The following is a 24,631-nucleotide window of genomic DNA, read 5'->3' as shown; positions in this document are numbered from 1 at the left end:
CGACGTGCCGGGCTCCTGAAAGGCAGCTCAACTAAAAAGTGAGCTAGACACAGTGAGAGACTCGGCAGGGCTGCTGCACATTCAAAATAGAGTCAGAGGGAGGGAAGAGAGAGAGAGAGAGAGAAGGAGAGTCAGGGACAGGCAGTGCTGAAAAGGAGAGCACAAAGAGAAGGAAAGTGGAGCAGGGGAGGGGAACAGGAGGCTGGGTGAAGGGAGAGGGAAAGACAAAAGAAGGAGAGGGGAGACATAGCAGGGTGAACGGAGGGGACTGAGCAAATGGCTACGGAGGAGACGGCGGGGGGAGCCAGGAAAGCCACCAAGAGCAAACTGTTTGAGTTCCTGGTCCATGGAGTGGTGAGTGGCGCTGTCCGTCATACCCGTGAAGGGAGCTGGGCTCTGGCATGCATCTGTGTGTGTGTGTGTGTGTGTGTGTGTGTGTGTGTGTGTGTGTGTGTGTGTGTGTGTGTGTGTGTGTGTGCATGAGTCGGCGCAGCAGCGGCAGCAGCGGTCTGTGTGTGTGAGATAGCTGGGTAAAGCTGGCCATGTGAAGGTTATTTCCAGCCCCCACCCCCCCTCCCTGGATCCCAGCCTGTTAGGAGATGGCTTAAGAGAGCAAGAAGTGGAGCAGCATGGATGGATGGAGCTGAGCAGGAGAAGGATGGGGAAGCAGAGGGTTTCTTAAGACAGAAAATAAAATGGATAATTGTAGGAATAGAAGCTAAGCAGCAGCAGCAGAAAGCAGCCAGCTCCCCCCTTGGCTAACAGAGAAGCACACTGAAAATGCTTCCCTGGGAGTCACAGACAAGAGAGGGGGGAAATGACGAGTCCACTCACAACAACACAGTCAGAGTAGCCTTCCAGGCAGCGTGTTGTTGGTTGGTGGAAGGATTTGAACCTGTAAGGTCACGAGACAAACGGACGTAGTAGCGTAGACGGAGCCGAGGCAGACGGCCAATCCTGGAAATCATGCAGAACAATCAGTTCATTCATGTGAAGCTAGCATGAAATGTCAAGTCAAGTGTTGCTCATGGTTAGAGGTTAGGCAACTATTACCATGAGCCTCATACTTTACATTATTAACAGAACATGGAGTACAGAAGGAGTTTGTTTTGGTAATGAGCTGAAAGAATCGGAGGGTGAGGATGATGTAAAAAACACTTTCCAGTTTAAAGTTTTAGCAGATGTGGCTTTGACATTGACTCGAGTGTGTAAATTAACCGGCAATTTAGTGATTCTCAGTCTTCTTTTGCTTGTGATACATTAATATGATGCGTTTACGTGTGACTCCTTGTCACAGGTTTCATGTCCATGAGTTTTACATTTAAACAACTAACAATTATTTTAATTATCAATGAATTTGCCAATTATTCTTTTGATTAATCATTTACATTGTTCAAAAATACCCATCACAACTTCTTAAAGATCAAGGTGACATTTTCAAATGTTTTGTTTTGTCTGACCAAAAATCCAAAACTGAATGATTTTCAGTTTTCTTTGGTAAATGACAAAAAACCCCAACAAATCCTCAAATTGGAGATGCCACTTTATAACCACTTTTGCCAACGTATTGTTGGGTGCATTTTGTTCCTTTAGTAGAGAATCGACAATAGAGAGATGACAATGAGGGGAGTTGGGAAACAACATGCAACAAAAGTCCCTGACCAGACTCGAAGCAGGGATATTGCAGTGATTTTTAATGACTATAAAAGGTAAAACGCACAGTTTACTTCACAATGAAAGCACAAAAGTTACAGAAAAGCAGCCAAAGATGATCATACTTTTGTGCGGCTGAATTTCTTTTGCTATCTTCTGGTCCGTTATTCATCTGGCAACTATTCCGATGAAGTATTATTTCGTCATAAATGTCCATCTCATTCTGGAGATACCTTGTGATTAAGTCGAACTTCCTAATCCTCGAGTACACAAGAAGGTCATGAAGACTTTCTGGTGTTTATTTGTTCAAGCACAGAATGATTTTCCTTCTGAGATTGTTTCATTTGAATAAATGTATATTTTGGGGCATTTTACGCCTTGGGGAGTGAAGTGAGGGGACGAAGACTTGAACCAGGGACGTTGTGGTTCATGGTTGGTGCTCGGGAGCCTCTTTCAATCATTTTTTATAGGCCTGAAGAGGTAAAAGTCTAAAAAACAATCCGAATCTTTTGTTTTTATTATTTTCTGCCTGAAAAATCAACTGGCAGCCCTTTAAAATCATCTTATGACCCCTTGTTGGGTTCAGACCCCCAGGTTGGAAAGTAGTTTCTAGAGCTGAAACAATTCGAAGAGCAAAGGTTGATTAGCTCTTTATCATCAGAACATTTATCTGCAATTATATTGACAATCCATGAGTTTTTATGACTGGTTGTGGCTTCTCATATGTGAGTATATGCTGGTTGCACAGATCCTGAAACTTGGCATCACTTCCTAATCATCAAGTACACTGAGAAGGTCGGAGAGACGTTGTGGTGTTTTGTTTGTCAAATCTTTTTTACGTCTTAAAATCGCAGAACTAGCTTGACGAAGTTCCGTTTTAATCAGTGCTGATGTTGGGCGGACCGACAGCAGGTAGATTTATACACTGAAACAAGATGAGGTATTGTCTTCCTGACAGGAGCGGTCATTACAGGGGCTTTGGTGCTGAAGCCCTGCGCAGAGACAGACTTTAGGAAACAATGGACCAGGTGATTGATGAGCCAGATGAGTGTGTCCTCTCAACAGACCAATTAACCTTGATGAGGCTCTGGCTGCTCCAAGCCAAATATTTCCCTCTGCTTATTTTCTCTCATGCCTCCTCCCCCCTCCTCTCTCTCCTCTCTCTTCCCTCTCCCCCCTACATTTTAAGATGGAAAAGTCTTGTTATAATAGTTGCGGCAGGTTCCTCGCTGTGTGTACTGCAGAATGGAGAAATATTTATACTATGGGATATGGGGATGATTCGGCGCAGTTTGTTAGCTTGTGGCGAGGGATGACGTTTCCTTTCCCCCTCATGGGGACGAATGAAGCAAAGAGAGCTTTCATACACTGAGAAACATACATGTTCAGATGCATTTACGCTCACAAGAATATATATAGAAGTGCACTATATGCAAACATTGTTGTGGTTAGCGAAGGTCGTAGTGTTCCCGCCTCCCAGCAGCAGTGTGTGTGTGTGTGTTGTGGGGGAGAGTGTTTGGCCGAGGTCTGGTTCTGGGACTGACGGGTGGGCTGAAGGCCTGGCTGAGGTCTCTTCCTCTTTCTCTCTCATTATCTGCCTTACCTCCACCCTGCTGTGTTACTTTCCTGGCTGGTGCGGAGGTCAGCGAGGGCCGCGGCGATGAGAAAAGCCTTCCAGCGCTCTGCGTGGGAAACCCCGATAAGCCAAAACATGATACGACACACTGTAGCTTTGTCATCTGTGTGTTTGAGTGAGAAGCGATACAACCTTTGAACATAAACTTCACCTTTACTTGAAAACGTACTTGCTTGCTTATAGGGTTAGTTCATCCAGTGATATCTGTCCACGCAGATAGTTTTGGTTTTATTTGAGTTTTCCGCCCCAACTCAGAGGAGATGAAAGAAACTTTGTCTGGGGTGCTCACAGCACTGAAAAGTGAAATTAAAAGAAAATTCAACAGCCACTTGTCTTTTGAAAACACAATGTCCCGGTTACTCTGGATGACACACAGACCTTGCCAGGATCAGTTCTGATTGAAATTACTTTTTTAACCAAAGAAATAGAAAACTGTCCAGAATGTGTTCTTTGGATCCAGATTCATGGGCACACTGTTGTTGTTTAATGTTTTGAGCATCACAAATGAGACTCTATTGACCTCTATTGTATTGGGGTGGAGGCAGATATCTCCAAATGTCACCACATAAAAACAAAACTACCTGGTTAGATACCACTAGAGAAACCCATCCCCCTTTGTGTGATTGTACTGGTGGGTAAAAGGGTGGAAAATTGTGATTTTATTTCATTATATATCTATAGTTAAGTTTCTGAAAGATCTAGATACCGTTGATGAATATAATAACCACGCAGTAATGTGTGATTTTGGCTAATCCAGTGAATTAAATACCTTACAAATGAAGGTACGTCATGTCGACGCAGAAATCATAAATATAAACATTATAACACATATACACGAGAAGACTGACGGCTGATTCATTTATATGGTCTCTGTATATTCTATATAGTCAAATGTCCCAATCCTGTTTGATAGATACCTTTGCATCAGCTAATAGACTAACCAGAGCTCAAGGTGATGCATTCAAATGCCTTTTATTTTGTCCGACCAACAGTTCAAAACTCAGAGATATTCAGATTACTATCTTATAAATCACAGAAAATCTATCAGTAGATGGAGGGCATCTCCTTGATCTGCGGGGGCTTGAATTTTACCTCATTTGTACGTTAAAAGAAGCTAAAACCAGAGGATGATTCACATGTTTTGCTTGAAAATTGACTGAAACAATTGATCAATTGTCTAATCAATATCAGTAAATGTATGCATGTAAAATAACTGATGTTAAGTTCAATGAACTGATGAAGCGATGAATTGATAATGAAAAGAAAGTGGTCTTAACCTCATCTTGAGATTTTAATAGATTTCAGGGCCCCAATCGAAGCCTTTAAAGGGACCGTCCATGTTACAACACACAGATTCATATGTTCAGAGTGTGGGTTAAGTTTGGCCTCTTCAAATCCCTCCAGAGATGCCAACACACTTCTCAGATATCCATCCACATGGCAGATTCGATTGCTGGCTGGCTGGCTGGCAGAGCTCCTGGCAGAGTGTTGGAGTCAGTTCAGCAGGTCAGATTATAGACTACGGCTCATTGTGTGTTTGTGTGGATTTACGGGAAACTCATCTTACACTTTATCCAGTGATGGTTTTCTGTATCTGTTATCTGAAAGGCTCAAATTCTCCAGACAGACGCTGGTAACAGGAGTCTCTGTCTGGCTGCTGGAAGTCTAGTCCGATGCCTGTGTGGGTTTTATTGTCCAGCTTAGGTAGGAAGCAGACAGAGCAAAAAAGGGGGTCTCTTAAGGCTCCACAAGGTGTCAACACTCGAGCAGGAGGCCCCCGACCATATGTTGTCTTATCCTCTCCCGTTTACAGACCCCTCTCAGTTGCTCTAACCCCCAAACATCCCCTCCCCCTCGCCGACCAAACTCCCCACCAGAGTGACAGCAACGCCTGCTCGGGCCTCTTATCTCAGGATCTCTGCTTGGTCACCGTTTCAAAGGGCACATAATACGTCAGTCGTATGCTGCCATAATCTCTTTTGAGTTATTAAATCTCCTTGTGAATACATGCATTTACATTTGGATTGAGTTTGGTTATTAGTTTCTTATTGTGCCCTCCCAGCTGTTTATAACTTTCTTCTTTGTTTGTTTTCTGGTGTTTTTCTCCGTGTGTTTGTGGACAGTCTAAAGATCAAATCTGATATGTGTATGTACGTGCAGTAATCCACATTTAGAGGTGACAAACTGTGAAATGTTGGGGAAAAAACATGAGCGAATGAGAGGTTATGAAACTCCTGATTTGTATCCTTCAGCTGTCCTCTATCTCTCCAACATTTACCCATTGTGTTACAAAATGTAGCAGGCAGTTTCTGTGCCGATTTGAAAGAGGAGGTTTTTTTGCAAGGTGATGGTTAAATGTGGGTCTGTAGAGTCATGGCTCTGCTGAACAACAAGGTTTAGATGTTTTTTGTTTTAATAATAGAGAGCTAAGAGGGAAGAATAGACTGTCATGGTTCAAAATGTCCATTGAGAGACAAGTTGTGTGTCCTTTGTAGAGTATTTATAGTTTGATTTTAACTGAGAAACCATCAATCAGTATTTTTGGATCAATTTGTGCTCATAATGCATTTCAGTGGTTGAATGAACTAAGTACCTTCACTCAAGCACGACTTTAATGCGACTTTATATAGTTACGTTGCATATTAAGGTTTTATATGCAAATCCTGTGAAGAGTTTATGAAGTATGCATTGTTATAGATCAAACCATCAAACAGTCGGGGCTGGATTGACCTGCTAGGCAGCCCCGGGGCAAAAGTAAGCCATGGGCCCCTAATCAGACCCCCTACACTCCCTCTTTCCCCTGGATGCCCCAAGTTAGCTTAGTTAGAATTAGATAAAATGCAAAATTATTTAAAAACATGCAGCATGTTAGTCTAATATTAACTAGGGCTGAATTATATATCAAATTAATTTGATTCATTTGAATTTTTGTCTTCGGACAATGTGTAAAATGCCTTCATCGTGATCGTCGAGTTATTATAACGTGAGCAGGACGGTTATTTTCAGTCAAAAAGTAACGTAAGTGATAGCCGGCTACATTAGCAGTCCTGTAAACTGTGACGTGATTGGTTACACTACATCTATCTCACAGTTCTGTCTGTAATGAAACTAATTATTAAAGTTAATGTGTTCTACTTAGTTATCTGGCAGTGAGATAATGAATAAACACAGACGCAGGATTAGAGCTTGGAAAATTCACTGTGTCTTAAAACTGAATTTTAATACATACTTCTTCAAGACAGGGCCTCAAGATTAAGAAATAATGGAGGAGCATTTAATTTAGATTATTATTATTATTATTATTATTATTATGGGTGCACATTACCAACCAAATGTGGAATTTATTAAATTACTACAAAGTAGTTGCCACACAGGCCTTTGTGTCCCTGAGGGTTTAGTTGTTCATTTGGTAATCCTTCCCAACAGTATGTAAATTAGTTAAAGTGTTGTTTACATGTTAATGCATTAGTAATAGTCATCTAATAATAACGCTGACAGGAGCCACTCTCCTGCATAATAATTATTTTAAGTACATTTTGCTGCTAAAGTAAGACTTTTAGTTATATTGGAGTATATGTAGTATTGCTACTTTTACTTAAGTAAAGGATCTGAATATTTCTTCTACCACTGATGCATTTAAAGTAATTGAATCAGAGGACTGCTTGTACTCTGTAGATGTGTTTTACCTTCTGGTGGGGTTCTTCACATTCAGTATGTGGTCTGTGCTCTGGTTCAAAGGATGTCTTTCTATCACTCGAACCACAATTTGGTTTCAGACAATAAACTGAGGCGGGAGGCAGCTGTTGCCATGGGAGTGACAAGCACAGGTGAGAGTCCCCCAGTTGTTCCCAGGCGTCAAGACGGGAGTGTGGGACTGTGGACTCTGACACTGTTTGCATTGTTTCGGAGGAGTGTGTGTGTGTGTGACAGAGTTTGAACACTGCAACAAAATCTTCATTTAGTCTATTTTTCAGCTGTTTTTGTTTAAAGCAGACAATAGAACAAGAGAGAAAATAAGAGAGGAACAAAGCAATTCTTCTTGTGCTCAGTTACTGTTGTTTCTGGCATTTTCTGGAAATCAGTGTCTCACACCACTGGCAGATTGATCTTACTGACACTTTTAGGGCTCGAAAGTTGCCTTAAGTACATATTTCATGTTGGTCTCTGATGTCAACTATCTAACAAAAACAAACCCCATATTGGCACAAAGCTTTACTAGACCTTTCATGGAAAAGATTAAAAACTCAGAAATCCTGTAAACTGACGTCACAAAATTGCTTAATGTGTGTTCATGTTTACCAGCTTAGCTGTTGTCGGATCACTGAAAGTTTACCAAAGGTTATGAAAGGTGGGAGACGCTTGCTGTAACCAGAACAGACACCAGAATTTCATTTTAAATAGGAAAAGTCTGTGAGGTCTGGTTTAGGAGCGGATGTGATGCAGCTCTACTTCATGATTTTGTCAGATAAGATGAGTGTGTTCACAAAAAACTTCTCCTTAGTCCACCTTGACTCTATCAGGAAGAAATGCATAAAAGTTGCAATTGATCAAATGTTTCCTTTGTTGTATTTTTAGAAACACTAATTTGTGATTATAATTCAGAATCAGAAAACACAGCTGAGAATGTTTTTCTACATATATGTGACCCGTCTTTTCTCCTGCCTCCCCTCCCCAGCGTCCTGGCATGCCGTCTGGAGCGAGGATGCCCCACCAGGGAGCTCCCATGGGCCCCCCCGGCCCACCGTACGGAGGGAGCCCGGCAGTGCGGCCCGGCCTGCCCTCCCCGGTGATGGAGCCCAGTCGTAAGAGGCCTGCCCCCTCCCAGCAGGTCCAGCAGCAGCAGCAGCAACAGCAGCAGCAGCAGGCCGTCCAGAACCGGACCAGAAAGTGAGTCCGTATCCAGTCGACCTCCAACTCTTCCTGCACCTACATACTGCATGGCTTGCATATAGCAACTCCTTGTTCATTTGCTTTTGTGTGTAATGGTTGAGCTCATGTAGACCACAACGGCTGTGGTTACACTTTGAATTTAGTCTGGATGAACAAAAAGATTTTGCTCATTTTGCCATCGATCTTCAAAACCAAACAATGTCATGGTCATGAATCATTTGTATGTAGTAAGAGCTGGGCATCAATATTTTTAGCACCAACTATATGACTTAACAATAGCTGGTACTATTATAAAATCTCACACACAACACAGATTAAACTCTATATTATATTATATTTAATTTATTTTGTTAAATGTTTAAAAAGTAGTAGAAAAAGTATATCTTTAATGGCCCAGAAACACTGGTATCGTACTGGTACCAGTATCACAAAATCTTTACAAATATACAGTCCTGCTGTTACGATGTACAGATTATTTTACAGTAGTGTTACCACTTCAGTTTAAAGTGTTAGCCTGCTAACATTTGCTAATTAGCACTAAATACAAAGTGCAGCTGAGGCTGATGGGAATGTCATTAGTTTCACACGTAATTTGGACCTGATGATGGCACTAGATGAAACATGTAGTTAATACATTTCATCCCAGGCATCAAGATCTGTACAGAATTTAATGGAAATCCATCTAATATTTGTCCCTAGCACCACACCACGAGCATGACTAATCAGATATTTGCTTCTTAATTTTTTGGATTTCCTGCTTTTCTCTGTTTGATATCATCGTAAATTTAATATCTTTGGGTTTTAGACTGTTGACATGACAAAACAAGAAATCTGAAGACGCCACCTAACATCTGATCGTCAGAATCAGATCTCAGAAGTCATATTGATGAGAAGAAGTGAAACCATGACCTTTGTGTGTCTCTGTTCAGCTTTCATTTCAACTTTTGGTTTGACCCTCCGCTTCACCTTTTGCATCTTTTGCCTTGCTCACTGCTCTGTGGACCACCTCTCTCCATCCCACTCGCTGCCATGACTGAGTGTTTCTTCTCCGTTCACTCTTTATGTGTCTTTGTCGTCTGGTTTGTCCCGTGGTCATGTCTGTGTGGTGTTCACGCTGCTGACTGCGGGAATTCAGGCTCTCGTTCTTCTGTGCTTTGGCTCATTGTTGTGCTATCTATTGTCTGCTATTTGACTACCATGTTCAAAAGACATCAGTATCCCAGGCACACGCACACAGTGGATGGATGTCTATTAGGAGACGAGTGTGTGGCAGGTATGGTCATTAGAAAGGAGATCAATATGTGCACTCAGTGGACCGCTGTCTCTCTCACTTTCATTCCCTCAGTATCTGCAGCACGATTGATCCACTTACAATTAAGCAGGCTTGTCGAACAGGTCAGGGGAAATGTTGTCCTGCGTCGGGGCCTCAACCCCCTGAGCGGGCCCGGCTCACCGCGGAGGGTCTGATCGATGGTCCAGGGTGACCCGTCCAGGTGTCTCTCTGGCTCTCTGTTGCTTTGTGGGAGTGTGTGTCCTCTGGCAAACAAGTTGATGCTCCGGCTCCCCGGCTCTACTCCATCCAGTTCAGAGCCCACGCGGCTGCCAGCTGAGGGTGGGCCACCTGTGTTTGCAGTGTCATTGAGACCTTATGGTCCCAGCCACACTGTCCTACGCAAAGCTGCTGCTAAAAATAGGATTTTATTCCGGTTTGCTTTGCAGCCTGTGTCCTAGAAATTACGTTTATGTACTACTAATTTGTTTCCCCAAATACGTTTTGTGAAGGTAGCACGACGTTGACATACCGCACATAACTTATAGGCAGACGGTGGGCACAGGACTGTGACACCAGAGACCAAGGTGCGCATCCTGAGTCCCACGCCTGGTTATGCGACTTGTTCATAAATTAATTAAACATTTTCTCATTTTGTTTTCTGTTGCAATATGTTTTAGGTGTATATAAATATAATTTCTAGAAGACAGGATTGGAAAAGCTTTTTGTATCACCCTAAACACAATGAGGTAAAAGTGTAGATTTTAATATAGAGGCTTTTACCTCTCGCAGCGAGGAATACTCAGGCCTGTGGTTCAAAGTTGTCTGTGTGGATTTATCTCATGTATGCTTAAATTTTTTTGACAAATCAACATTTCAGATGCATATTATCATACTAATACAAAGTTGATGCAACGTGGAAATGTCTAAAAATGTCTTCTTGTGCCCTGACTTCTCATCACATCTTTATACAACCGAAATTGTGGATTGTTTTTATGTGAAGCAAGTAGCCTGCTTATTACTGTGGTTCTTATGAATGTGGTGTTTCGTCACGGTGTGCCGTTGTATCACAAAGGTTGAGGGTGAAACACTTCTTTAGTTGCATAACATTAGTTTAAAACTTGGGGCTTTTTCGCTAACACTAACACTCCACAAAACTGGTCAAATCTGGTAGCAACAAATACACAACACATTGTTCATGTAATATAAGGAAGCTGTTGTGACAGCGTGTAATCAAACAACAAACTTAACAAAGATTCGCTGTTGTCGCCGTCACCTTGAACTTGAAACGTGGCATCTGCATTATTTAAAAAGTCCTGACCTTTTATATGAACTTCTGAACCCTGGGTTTTGCTGTTAATTTTGGTCTTTGTCCCTTAGGGTTGCTTCGGAACATCGCTAGCTTCATGTGAAACAGGCTTCTTGGTGCTGAATTATCTGGTATTACTTTGGCAGTGGAAATGCTTAGAGAGATTTGAGGTTTGGTTTGGGTAAAAGAATGAAAAGTGTGTGAGTAGCGTGCATGTTGCCTTCATCTGCACCTGAGAGCCCGCTGCACTTCATCAAGGCAACATCCATATTTGCAATTCAGAGCCGAACAAAAGAGCTAAACTGGCACACTGCTTGTTTGCTCCCCTTCCCTGTGACACACTAGTTCACAGTGTGTCCGTTGTCAGTGTGTTGTCTGTCTGTGTGTGTGAAGCATGATTGTTTTGGTTCACGGAGAGACTTTGTTGAATGAGTGTGTCCCTCAGACGAGCAGGACGCCTCCCAGGTCCTCCTCTGCTGCACTTTGTGCGTGCATGGACACAGTTACCCGCCCATCCCCGTGCCTGCCCTTGTCTGAGTTTTAGAGTTTACACCTACTAACAGACCCTTGAACTTAACACACATCCAACACATACAGACAGCCAGAACCACCAGGTGTTTCCCCTCTGACATGCTGCCACTGAGTGTGTGTCTCGCCACAACTCTAATCGGACAACCTTCGAATCCTCACCAATTCTTAGGAAGCCAGTCGGATTCCCCGGAGCCAATGAGATGCCGGCGAGGCAGATGGACATGAGAGAGCCCCAATCAGATCCCACGCTCGGATCAAAGTAGGAGTTTATTCTGCTGCATGTCCGTTTTCTTACATTTGATGACTCTGGCCTTTCACCTGAGCCCAGCACTCCCTGAATGAGTTGTTTTGGCCGACAATACGTACGGGCCTAGAAGTTGACCCCTAAAATGTAGTGGTGCATGCTTTGGACTGGAGCATGGCATGATGGGAACAGTTTTTTTTCCAGCTAGAACAGAAGAATAACGTAGAATCCAATCTCAAACCCCTTTTAAAACAGTTTAAAATGGCGAATTGTTGTAATGCAGGTTTGTGTTTTCCTTTGCAATGCACCCCCGGATCTTTAAATTGTCCTTGCAGCAGGTTTGTTTCAGTATTTGGCATGCTGATGTAACATACTGCTTCACAGACCGTTGCAGTGCTCTGTGATAGAAATTTCTCTACACTGCAAAAAAATCCCCCTCTGCAAACAAGAAGAAATATTATGTAATCTAAAGAAATTCTACCATCAAATAGGGTTGGGCGATATGACGATAAATACCATGAGACGTAAAGTTGGATTGTTGATGTTCTCCTGAATTGCTCTATTAGGACATTCCCATTTAGTTTTTTTTTCTTTCTCTTTCCAAAAAATGTATTATAACTATTTAAAATGTATTTAATATCAGTATACAGTACATTGATATTGCCACATAAAATGACCTATACTGAATATTTTATCCATATCACCTACCCCTAGTATCAAGCAAAAAATCAGATAAGCAAAAGATATGGAAGTAGCACAGAAAAACTATCAACCCTCGAAAGGAATCGTTCCACATTTTGGGAAATGCGCTTATTCACTTTATTGAGAGTCACGTGAGGAGATCAATACACTATCATGCCTGTGTGCTAAATATGAAGCCTGCTAGCCTAGCTTAGCACAAAGGCTGGAAACAGGGGGAAGCAGCTAGCCTGGCTCTGTTGAATGGAGTTCTTCTTGTACAGTCTAAACAAACAAGATATTATTTGTGAATTAATGAGTTTCAGTGCTGCTGGTAGGCAGATTTTATTACATTCACACAGACGCAGGCTAGCTGTTTCCCACTGTTTCCATTCTTTGTGCTAAGCTAAGCTAATCGCCTGCTCGCTGTTGTAACGCCCACAAGGCAAGATTATTATCTTTGATGAGAAAAATACAATTAAATCATCCTAAAATAAGTTAGTTTTTTGAATTGCTCTTTTTGCAGTGTAGTGCACATCACAGGTGTCCACAGATTGAATATTTAAGGAAACTGGAGTAGAGAAGGAAGCTATAGTTTTGTTTTTGAAATCAATGTCACCTAGAAAGAAATAAGGCACCAACTTGGCACACACTGTCTTATTGTTCTTGGTCTCTCCTTGGTAAGTATGAAAAAACATGGTATTGGTAAACAAATGTTGTTCTCACACAGCAGGAAATGCCAGGAATTCATGAATGAAAATATCTGCACACACACGCACACACACGCACACACACACACACATACATTGTTCAAATCTTAGAGACTCTGCATTCCTAAATGCTCTTGAACACACGTCCCGTCACCACCCGAGTCCTGCTGCAACGACCCCAGTGATTGCAGAGTGTGTGTGTGTGTGTGTGTGTGTGTGTGTGTGCAGCAAAAAACATGTCAGGCAAGAGATGTGTGATGTGACACTTTTTTGGCTGTTGGGAGGCTCTCACTCTCCAGGTGGACCACTGCATTTCACACAAACACATGAGCACATACACATACACACACACACACGCACACACACACTCACACACACACACACAGCTGGGATGCTGGGGTGCTGGATATGGCCCAGCATTTTAGCAGATGGCCTGGGTGCTACGCTATCAGTCACCATAGTAACATGCTCTCTTTTTCCTCTTTCTCTCCCTCTCTCTAGTGCTAAGAGAAGGAAAATGGCAGACAAGATTCTTCCGCAAAGGGTGAGGCTGCATATTTTTACCTTTGTTGCTCTGTTTTTTCTGTGTGTGTGTGTGTGTTATTACCTTTTGTGTGCAGAGCAGAAAAATCCTGGTCGGTTTTTGATGTCAGGGGTTTCTTGGAAGGCGCAGAGGGCCAGATGATTATGTGTTATTTCCAAATGAGAAGAGAGAGGATGGGGGGGAGCGACCAGGAGGTTTTAGTGGGTTTTCTTTAGGGTTTTCAGCTGTTATTTGGATGGTGGCTCATTGATTTAAATTGGAATAGTCGGTTGGATATGGCAGAGCCGCGACCACAAGTAGAACCGAAAGAGGCGGCCGAATCGCCACGTTGCCACAGGTGAGAGTCTGAGCCGACCGAGGTTGTGATTTTCATCCCGTGGTCTCAGTTTTCGGCCCTGTGCCGCGGCCATCACCTCACCACGTCCTGGCCTGCACACAGAAGGCTTTTACACTGAGACTGTGGAGGTCTGGAGACTGTGAGCGTCTTAGCTCAGGTCTTATCCCCCTAACATAACCCAGACGCAGAGATAGCAGTAGGCATGGCTGGGGCGCCACTCCACAATAATGAGTCAGGGACAGGGAATGTCTGCCACACTCCTCCGTCTGCTCGGCACATCAGCCCGGTGAAAGGCAGCGAGATGGAGATAGAGAAGGAATGAGAGGGAACAATGAAGGCAGCCATTTAGAAAGAAACATGAAAGAGGAAAAGACGAGGGAGGGAGGAGAAGGAGCGAACTGTAGGAGTGTGTGTGCACAGTTTGGTAAGTAAGCAGCAGCCCTTGATGCTCTGTGGACTTTCATCGGTATGGTAATGTCTGAGTCCTGCCTGGTTGGCTGCACACTCTGCATCTCATTTTGATCCACCAGCGTCCCCAGGATGGTGTGGACCATCATATTAATGGTGGACTGGGCAGCAGCAAAGGGACCTTTCTACTCCTGTCAGCTTTCTATAAGAATAAAAAAGCTTTTGGAGAAAAATAAATCTCATATAGAGCAAATATTATCTGTTACAGTTAATTCTGATTTGTTCAGACCCTCTGAACTTTATTTCAAATTCTAGTGGAGATCCCAAACTTTCTAAAAATAGCAAATATGTCAGGCTGAATTTTGGAGAAATGATGCACAAGACATCAAGACATGAAATTTCCATTTGATGGAAATAGAAATACTGAGTCTTGGGTTAGATGAGAAGATCGATACCACACTCATGTGTGATTCTTAGCCGGCTGAGCCAGGCTAGCTGTTTCCCCCTGTTTCCAGTCTTTATGCTAAGCTAAGCTAACCAGCTGCTATCTGTAGTTGATAGAGTATTTTTCACAACACATTGAATTATTCATTTCCTATTATTCTATATATTATGGCTTTCATTGAAAGGAAAGTATATGTTATGGGGCCAAATGTCCTTGAAACAGCACCAAGGCAGGGCAGCCAGCTGCTTCAGCCTTTTAGTGATATTCAGATCGTAGATGTGAAGGAAATCCATCTTCTTAAAGCATCTGAAAGGTTGCAGTTTATCTTAAGATTTTAACGTCAGATTGTCTCCCCTCTGAGCAGATCCGTGAGCTGGTCCCAGAGTCTCAGGCCTACATGGATCTGCTGGCGTTTGAGCGCAAACTGGACCAGACCATCATGCGCAAACGTGTGGACATCCAGGAAGCACTGAAGAGGCCAATGAAGGTAAGGACAAGAAAACATAACTAATGAGGAGCCAGTGTGCCCTGCTGTCCTCAAGGTCTAAAACACTCCAAAACAAATTACCCATTTCTGGATGTAAAAAATTGTTATTTAAAGTCTTTTTAGCACCATGGAAGTGGTTTTGTCTCATCTTAAAACACAAAAAGCGTCCCTTTTCAAGACTAAAAACTAATTTCTTCTTGACTCTCGTTGCAATAAAGCACTTTTTAAAAATCTGCTGTTATATTAAGATAATCAGACATTAAAATGTGAATGTCCGTTTAAACTGTGCTATTTTCTGTGCCCTTGTGTCAGCAGCAAAAGCGTAAACTGAGACTTTACATATCCAACACCTTCAACCCTGCCAGACCTGACGCTGATGACTCGGATGGCAGCATTGCATCGTGGGAACTGCGAGTAGAGGGAAAGTTGCTGGATGACGTGAGTTTTACTAAAATATACAGTACACTCACACTCAGTTACATAGCCGATTTAAAAGTGAAATAACTTTAAAACGGTCTTTAATACGGTTTCTGCGATGCTGATCCGCTGCAGGCTGTTGTATTATGTCATCTCTGGCGGATGAATTCAGCGTGAGTCAAATAGCTGCTTGTCCTCTGAAAAAATAACTGAGATCATAATCTTCACATTTAGTATGAAAGTGTGCCGCTCCGGGTCGTTTTTGGCCAGCAGTCACGGTCGGTAATGATTTGCACAAGAAACTTCGGACAGAAAAGTATCGCCTGGCTCGGGGTATAAAATGAATGATTGATGTTGTGCAGAGAGTTTAGAGAGAGAGACTGTGAACGCAGCATGAAAGGCGGGATGATCTTACATTTGTTTTTTGCCGTAAGCTTCCATTCAAAGAGCTCTGATGTTCTCAGCAGGCCGGGGCAAGGCCGTCATTTCACAGCAGTAGGAAGCATTTCGGTTTCACAAACCACAAATATTTCTGGTTGAGCTCGGAGGAAGTGGACCCTGAGAATGTCTAGTGTCTCACTCTTGTGGGTTTTTGATGAGTAACGTTGCTAAAAGCAAAGACATGATGACACGTGTTTGCTTTCACATTTGTGTGTTTGATGTGCATATGTGTCTGATTTTTTTCTCTCTTCCTTTTTGTCTATTTCACAGCCGGGGAAGCAGAAGAAGAAGTTCTCTTCGTTTTTTAAGAGCCTGGTGATCGAGCTGGACAAAGACCTCTATGGTCCTGACAACCACCTGGTTGAGGTCAGTTCAAACACGGCCGCTGCACCCTGTATACAGAGGAAGAGGCTCGTTTTAGAACTTCACACCCACAATCTGATCAACCTTTTACCTGCTCTTACAGACTTATGATGATCAGTGTTTTAGAAATGAATGAATCTCAGCTAGCACACGGATAACCTTCAAATGTCCCCAGTGATGGTGTCACTACAAGCTCTGGCTCTCATTTCTTTGTTTTTAATTTTATACTTTTAGCCGCAAATAACAAACATGCTAACATGCTAGATAGGTAATACAGTGTAGTCTGCAAGTATTTGGACAGTAACACACTTTTGCTGCAGCACAGTAGATTTGAAACTATGAATATGAACACTGACATCCACCTTTTGAAGGAATACTCAACCTAAAATATGTCTTTTTAATAAAAACTTGTCCTCATGGAGGAAGGCGGCTATAGTCAGCAAATAGATCCACAGTGGAGAGGTGAAACATAATTGCACGGTGTGGCGAAAATCAGGAGGTTAAGGAAATAGCGTGTTTAGGGTTGTAAACATAAACTGCAAGAGAAAGCATCGCTAGCATGCTGCAATCAACAAAACAGTAAATTATAAAGCTTCTTATCAAATTCGTCTTGTATTATTTCGCTGTGCGGTTATAAAACAAGAACATAAACTATCAGTATTTTCTGAATGAGAGTTCAGGCCTACCCATCTCTCAAACTGGCTGGACGTTGGCGATTTCACACATCAAGAAAGAAGCTTTAAGAAAAAGGTTTAGTCAGGCGACATGAGTAAAAACACCTGTGTGGATGGACTACAGGTGTGTAGGGGGGAAAATAAGCTCCACCTGTGCTTTTCCTTCTATGGCAAGTCTGATGTGAAAAAGGTCTATTAAAGCTGAAGCTCAGCACTTTACCCAAATAATCTTTTGTTTTATTTCAAATCCAATGAGGTGGAGCACAGAGACAAAACAAAAACATGCTGTCACTGTCCAAATAGATACAAATAGAGCCACTTTTTCTTGCAGAGAAACAAGGAGACGATCGAGATCACTCTCATACCTGTCAGTTAAATGAGAAGCTAGCTTAGCTTAGCGTAAATCAGTGCTTTAATCTGGCATCACATCCATTAGAAAGAAAGAGCTTTTGTATGCTGCACAAATCAGTGAATGAGACTGTTCAGCTCTGCAGGCCAGTCAGGGTCAGTGACGGCCTCTTCATCGTGCAGGAGATGAATTGTTATTTTCTGATGTCTGGTTTAGTCTCCAGATCACCCCAACTAACCTGCTCCTTTGTACACCCTCATTGGATAAAACAAACGGTGAGATTGGTCTGCCCTCTCTCTTTAGAAAACTGATTTTCTATTACAACATAAAGGAGAGGGTTTTTGTTTTGTTTTTTTTCCAACATTGAAATGTTGTTTTTACATGCAAGCGTGAGAGCTGTAGAAAACAAGTGCTTACGTATCTAAAAACAATCATTAGCTGCCCTTCACTTTGTATTTTCACAAAATGTATTGTCTGAAAAAACACTTTAAGAGTTTTGGAGTGAAAATTATGACTTCTCAAGGTTCCTCCTTTGAAGGGGGTATTTTAGCAAGGCACTCAGGTGCTTCGCTTTGAATGATTTTCCATCAAAAGAAATTTTTCTCTACCTTGAGGTACAATCAGCACTTAATCTGTTCTGAGTCAGCCATTGATTGGAAGAAAACATTACTCTGTGTTGCATGCCAAGTTACTGCAATCCACTGTACTGACGATGGTATTTAAAGTGCTTTTTCTTTTCAGTTTGTGAGCAGATAAAATGGAGATGTAAATAGCATTTCATCTGCGGTTAAATACCGAGGAGCTTCTGATATATGTAAACACAAAGACTGAAACACAGAATCTTGTGAGAATAGCTGTATGTGGCCGGGCTGATATTTAGTTTTTCTGTTATTTCACGTCAGGTCTCGGCTGATAGTGCGATAACATTCAGCTGCACAGCCACATGGTTAACCTTTTGCTATCTTGGTTTCTCAGCACACTGTGCAGGGCTAGTTTGCAACAATTTAACCTCTCACCAAACCACAGACTTTACTGTAGGACAAGATCAAGGATGCTGCATACAGATGCTCGCTCTCTGTTTACTTTTTGCACATTTGTTAATTGTGCCAAATCTCCGGCTTCAAACTGTCTGTTTTCCTTAAAGCTCCTGAAAACTAGGTTTCAAATCTAAAGTATTTCTCTGTGACGTTAAATATTTAGCAACAAGCAAAGTTACATTTCAGGAACAGACATCCTCAGGTATTATTTAGTAAGAGTTTAACGCTCAACAGCGCTAACACCAGCACGCTAACATACTCACAGTGACATGGCTAACATGCTGATGTTTAGCTGGTATAATGTTTACCGTGTTCATCGTCTTAGTTTAGCGTGTTAGCATGCTAACATTTGCTAATTACCACTAAACACAGTACAGCTGAGGAAGTGTAGATTTTGCAGGCATTTGGTCATAAAGCAAAGTATTCAACAAATTAAAATTGTGACCTGATCATGGCGCTAGATGAAAAGTCATTAGACACTAAAGTTATTACGATAGCAATCCATCCAATTGCTGTTGAGATATTTCACTCAAAACCACAAATGTGAACCTCTAGTGGCGTCAGGGGAGCTCCAAAGTCATTAAGATACATCGCCGAACCCTTTGATATCTGAGCCAAATTTCATGGAAATCCATCCAATAGTTGTTTGAATATTTCCGTCTGGCTAAAAAATGTTGCTGCTTCTTCAGGACTGTGTGGGTGAAGTTTGACCACGTTTGACTCACGCTGCTGGCAACACAAGTAAAGAAACACACAACTGTCATCACTTTTTGATTCAAATGTCGTTAAAACTCTGATTGGTGCGGGAAATATGTGACATCACCTTTTTCCAACTGAGCCCGCCCACTTAAAACCGGTGAGAAAGAAACAAAAATATAGAAATCTCTCATGTAAAATGATAAAAACTGTTCTAACTTTGGCAGAAAAAAAGATGTTGATGTGAAGAGAAGAAATATGTTTTCAGGGCCTTTAAAGCAGGAATTAATTAGCGTTTATGATGAATAAAAGTGTGAAACTAAAACAAAATTATAATTCAGTCTGAATAAACCGCCTCAGTTTGGGGTGTGTAGTCAATGTGTGGCGGTTTGCTCTTTCAGTGGCACCGCACGCCCACCACCCAAGAGACGGACGGCTTCCAGGTGAAAAGGCCAGGAGACGTGAGCGTGCGCTGCACTCTGCTGCTGATGCTGGACTACCAGGTGAGGGGGGGCACACAGTCTCGCAACTCTGTCCAGAAATAGAGTCTCCTCTGTTACAACTCTGTGACTAATCCATGCCATGAGATCAGCTGTTGTAGCGACAACCTGCAGGCCTCACATCACTGATAACCAGCAGTCTACAGAAACATTAGGGAGCTCATTTAAGAGTCCATTTTCGAACCTGACATCCGTTTCCAAGCCGGGGGAAATATGATAAGGATGTCAGATGGGATGATGTAAAGGCTCTGAGGTGGGCGGTTGTAAAAAGTGTTGTAATGCGATTATATCGTCTCCGCAGCCTCCCCAGTTTAAGCTGGACCCTCGCCTGGCTCGCCTGCTTGGCATTCACACTCAGACTCGCTCCTGCATCATCCAGGCCCTCTGGCAGTACGTCAAGACCAACAAGCTGCAGGACTCCCATGACAAGGAGTACATCAACTGTGACAAGTACTTCCAGCAGGTATGGGGCTCTCTATGTGCTATAAATCACAGTGTTGGGTTGTGAAAATATGATATTACTGGGACAACATGAGCAACTTCCATTTCAGTCGAATAAAATTACCAATGTGCCCGTCTACCCTACATTTTTTAAATATATATTGTGTGCCTCAGTTTTATTCAGCTAAATCAAATCACCTATTAAGGTTTTTTCAGCCATAGTTATCAATACCTCCCAGTAAAATGTGTTCAAATAACTGTAGCCTGCACTTTTACCTCTATAGATATTCGACTGCCCTCGGCTGAAGTTCTCTGAGATCCCTCAGCGCCTCACCAACCTCCTCTTACCTCCCGACCCCATCGTCATCAACCATGTTATCAGGTAGATTCCTGCTTTGCTGCATACAAACCTTATTTAACCGGAGATCAAAATCTCTTTTTCGAGATGACACAAGTACAAGTATGTTTTGTCACTGTACAACATTTAAAGAGGCATTTTATTAAAAAGCTATAAATGTTTTCTTTGTTTTCTCAGTGTGGCCTCTGGAGTTAGAAAAAGTGTCTTCAAGCTTTTCTTAATGGTTTTAAAGTAGTGTTTTTCTTGTGTTTTGTGTCAATTAACTTTATTACTAAACATAAAAATAGAATCATTTAAAAAGAGAAATAAAATATAATAAAATGAATAAACCACAAGTGGCCATTAGACGTCATGAACAATATGTGGCAGCAGTTGACTGTACAGTCTAAGACTAATTAATGTTTTTTTGTGGATTTGTAACACAGACTTACCATTACTCAGGTTATTATTCACTACACACACAAAAAATCAAAAAAGAAAAGAATGATGTAATGATTTTCTTGAGCACGTCTCACTTCGGCATTAATGAGCGTTTTGCTTTCTGTCAGCGTGGATCCCAACGACCAGAAGAAGACGGCCTGCTACGACATTGACGTGGAGGTGGAAGACCCCCTGAAGAGCCAGATGAGCAGCTTCCTCCTCTCCACCGCCAACCAGCAGGAAATTGCCTCGCTCGACAACAAGGTGAGACCACCAACATCACAGGACACGCGGTCCGGTTCTACCTTTGAGGCTGTAAATCACACTGAGGTGATACGTAAGCGGCCTCATGGGAACGACCAGTTTTAGTTGGGAGCTATTATTAATGTTTGACCCAAGATTTATGTTTAACGGACACATTTTAACTGTTGAGCTGACAGACAGAGGTATACCTGTTTCTGTGTGATACACTCTTTTATTTAAGTTTTTAAGGAGTCACTAAATTCACCAGTTCTGTCACCTTTTCTTCCTCCTAATGTTTACATTTCTAAATCCATCATTTCCTGAGGAACTGTGGATTTGCTATTTGTAAATGTGAGGATTTTTACTAGATTTTGTCTAATCTGGATATTTTCTATCAGGATACACAGATTATTCAGATGTCACTGTTGCAGTTGAACCTTGTTTTTTTTTAGTTACAGTTAAATGAATAAAGGCAACACTGAGAGTCCTGCTTTTTTTCCTTGATGTATGTTATGATACTGTTCCTCTTTCAGATCCATGAGACCATCGAGTCCATCAACCAGCTGAAGATCCAGAGGGACTTCATGCTCAGTTTCTCCAGAGATCCCAAGGGCTACATCCAGGACTGGCTCAAATCCCAGAGCCGAGACCTCAAGGTTCGATACCCCTATTTATATGCACACGCACGCCGGAGTCGCTGCCTTTCGTAACTTAAAGTCACATTGACACAACTTGCTGCCTTTCATATTCTGGCTGTTTGGGGCGGGAAATGAAATGCAGGATCGTGCATGAATGTAAACCAATTAAACCATTTTTATCTACACCTCCGAGGTAACCAATAAAGACACACAAAGTCAGGCTCGTCATTCCATTAGCAATACATAAAAGCCCGGCTAGCAGCCCCCAGAGGCTACAATTTTTTGGTCACATTAATGATTATGTTATTTAGTCCCATCATTAACGATTGTTCCCTCTCATCGGCTGTAGTTAATGACAGACGTGGTGGGGAACCCTGAAGAGGAGAGGAGGGCAGCGTTTTACCATGAGCCCTGGTCCCAGGAGGCCGTCAGCCGCTATTTCTACTGCAAGGTGAGGCAACGGCATCTAAATACATCTAAATATCTTCTACACTCACCTCACAACAATGCTCTGGCTCCGCCTCTCGATGCTCAGATGACGCATTTTTTTCTTTCTCCTCTTCCCTCGACAGATCCAGCAGAGGAGACAGGAGCTGGAACAGGCCTTAGCTGTGCGCAACACCTAAACCAAGGCCCTCCTGAATCTCTGCATCTGATTTCAGAGCTGTGTTCGTGTTTGTGTGTGTTTGGATGTGTGTGAGGCCATCGCTGTAGTCTGGTGAAACCTTATACCTCTAAAAATGTGGGTAATTTGGGAAAAAAAGAAACAGCCTTTGTCATCATAATGACGATGCAATTTCTAAGGTTTTTTTCAGTGTTTTGAAATCTGAAATCAGAGGAGGAGGTTTTTCCTCGCGACAGCAGCGACGCGCTCGTATGGAAGCCCAGATCTCGATGCACACATGCGTCCACTGCGTATTTGTTCCGTTTTGTGCCGGACTGTGAGGACATCATCATTAACCGCATGTATTCACCCCCAGAGGCCGAGGCCTCGGACCACAGGCATCCTCAGACTCACTGCCTAATAAACAAAACTTCCTCTTCATCCTCTCCTCTCTGCTTTGTAAATATGTCACAAGTACGTCAAGACAAACTCTGAACCGGCTGCTCACACACACACACACACACTCAACGCTGTGTTTTTTGGATTCTCATCTCAAAGAGTTTGACGCTGTAGACAGAAATGTAAAGTCACAGTCGATCCTCACAGCGCTCTGGATGAGTCTTCATGTTTTATGTTTTCTAACTCTTTTTTGGGGTTTGATTGTAAGTGTGTGTTTTCATTTGTTCTCATTAGGAGAGTGTTTTTTCAAAGTTTGATTAATTACACCAGCAAAGTCGAGATTACAGTGTGACACATTGGGTTTGCAGGGAATCAATGTGATCTTTAAACCTGAGGTGTGGATTTCATTCAAGTTCAGGTTTGAGTGAATTCATTGGAAAACCTCCAACGTGTCTCATTTTAGTCTCATTCGCCAGTAAAACAGACTTGTTTTCTTTTTACAACAGTATTAGTTACCTGAACCGAAGTGTTATCACATTAACAGCTCCGCGTCTGTTTATAGCAAGAGTAGTGTTTTATCGAAGGAGAGAGAAGTATTGATCATCATAATGAGAGCTTTTTTTCTTCCCTTAATCACAGCAAAATGACAAATATGCCTATACATGTTGGGACTTGTCGACTGATTTGTATTTTTGCTGCCTCTTCCTTGTGTAGTAGTTTGCCAGTTGAAGTGCTGAAGGTGTTACCAAAGGTTGCAACAAGAAGAAGAGAACATTATCACTGAAACAGAAGTGGACAAAACTAAATCCTCACCTGGGTTTAACAGAAATTGGAAAAACAAATCTGAAGAATTTGGGTTGATTCACAGAGGATTTACTCCCAAATGTTTGCATTTTTTAGCCAATTAGACCTCAAGTTTTCATAAACAAACCCTAAAACTGTTATTGCAGTGAACACTTAAGCCCAGGTCTGGAGAGTTTTGTCCATTTCTACACTTTGTATGTTACATGAAGAAGAGACATTTTTCTTTTCTCGAGATGTGAATGTAAATATGTTTTTTTTTTCCCCTAAAAAGGGCCAACTGTACAGTATACGACAGACTATCTGTGTGTTTGTATTGGGGGGGGGTTTGGGGAGGGGTTGGGGGTGAGTTACATGGTGCAGTATGGGAGCTCCATGAGTTTTGAATTAGTAGGGCAGGAATGTTAGTGTTCCTCTGTGTACTATCTTGGGTTGGGGTGGTTTATTTTAGGTCCATCCCGTAACTATCGTGGGAGCTGGAAGCTGCAACAAAGAAAGACCTCCCTCGCTTTCAATCTCAGTAGCTGTAACACACGATATAATCTGCACCGATTTTTACACCTTTTATTTTTTAAAGACACTTGACTTGTATGTATATGTTGTAATGTCAGATGGAGGATTTTGTTTTTCTCAGCAGTCAGTTTCTAGCTGGAACCTTTTGTTTCTGGGTTTCTTTGCACTGTGCTGTAATTCTTTGTCGGGACTCTCTTCGTCATGGGTGAGACCCTCTTTTATTATCCCAGCATACAGAGAAGTGATTGGATGATTTCACGATGACCTATGCATGCTCCATGGACATTAATTAATACATCTGATGAGACCGTGTGTGTACATATAAAAAGCTGGCATAGCAGTCTGTGTGATGAGCAAAAGACTTGTTGAAATGCCTTCTGGAAACTTTTTTGCCAAAAATGATAAGCCCTACCAGCAACTAACTGTAGGTGTGATTTTTCTGAACTGTGTTTTTGTTACTAAGTTATATTAACTGCACTCATTAGAGGAGAAACAGTAGTCATTGGTAGTATCTTAGTCCTGTGTCTGACCTGGAGTGATTTGTCTTTGTATGACCGGGGCATTCACATTGTTGTCATACAGTCACTGATTCACT

The 24,631-nt window shown here is 42.2% G+C and overlaps 1 protein-coding gene across 1 annotated transcript; it reads left to right on the top strand.

Moving 5' to 3' along the window:
- Positions 1-239: 239 nt before the first annotated feature.
- On the top strand, positions 240-22,345 carry smarcd3b (SWI/SNF related BAF chromatin remodeling complex subunit D3b). The gene is made up of 13 exons (XM_070928187.1): positions 240-354; positions 7,965-8,176; positions 13,423-13,465; positions 15,020-15,142; positions 15,458-15,580; positions 16,271-16,366; positions 19,521-19,622; positions 19,921-20,082; positions 20,345-20,442; positions 20,967-21,102; positions 21,615-21,737; positions 22,069-22,170; positions 22,292-22,345. Exons 1-13 carry the CDS (start codon positions 277-279, stop codon positions 22,343-22,345), a joined length of 1,452 nt encoding a protein of 483 aa, XP_070784288.1. The 5' UTR covers positions 240-276.
- The last annotated feature ends 2,286 nt before the right edge of the window (positions 22,346-24,631 follow it).

Source organism: Enoplosus armatus, chromosome 21, assembly GCF_043641665.1.
Source record: "Enoplosus armatus isolate fEnoArm2 chromosome 21, fEnoArm2.hap1, whole genome shotgun sequence".
Lineage (NCBI taxonomy): Eukaryota > Metazoa > Chordata > Actinopteri > Centrarchiformes > Enoplosidae > Enoplosus > Enoplosus armatus.
The sequence above is the reverse complement of the archived record's forward strand: the minus strand, read 5'-3'. Positions and strand labels throughout refer to the sequence as shown.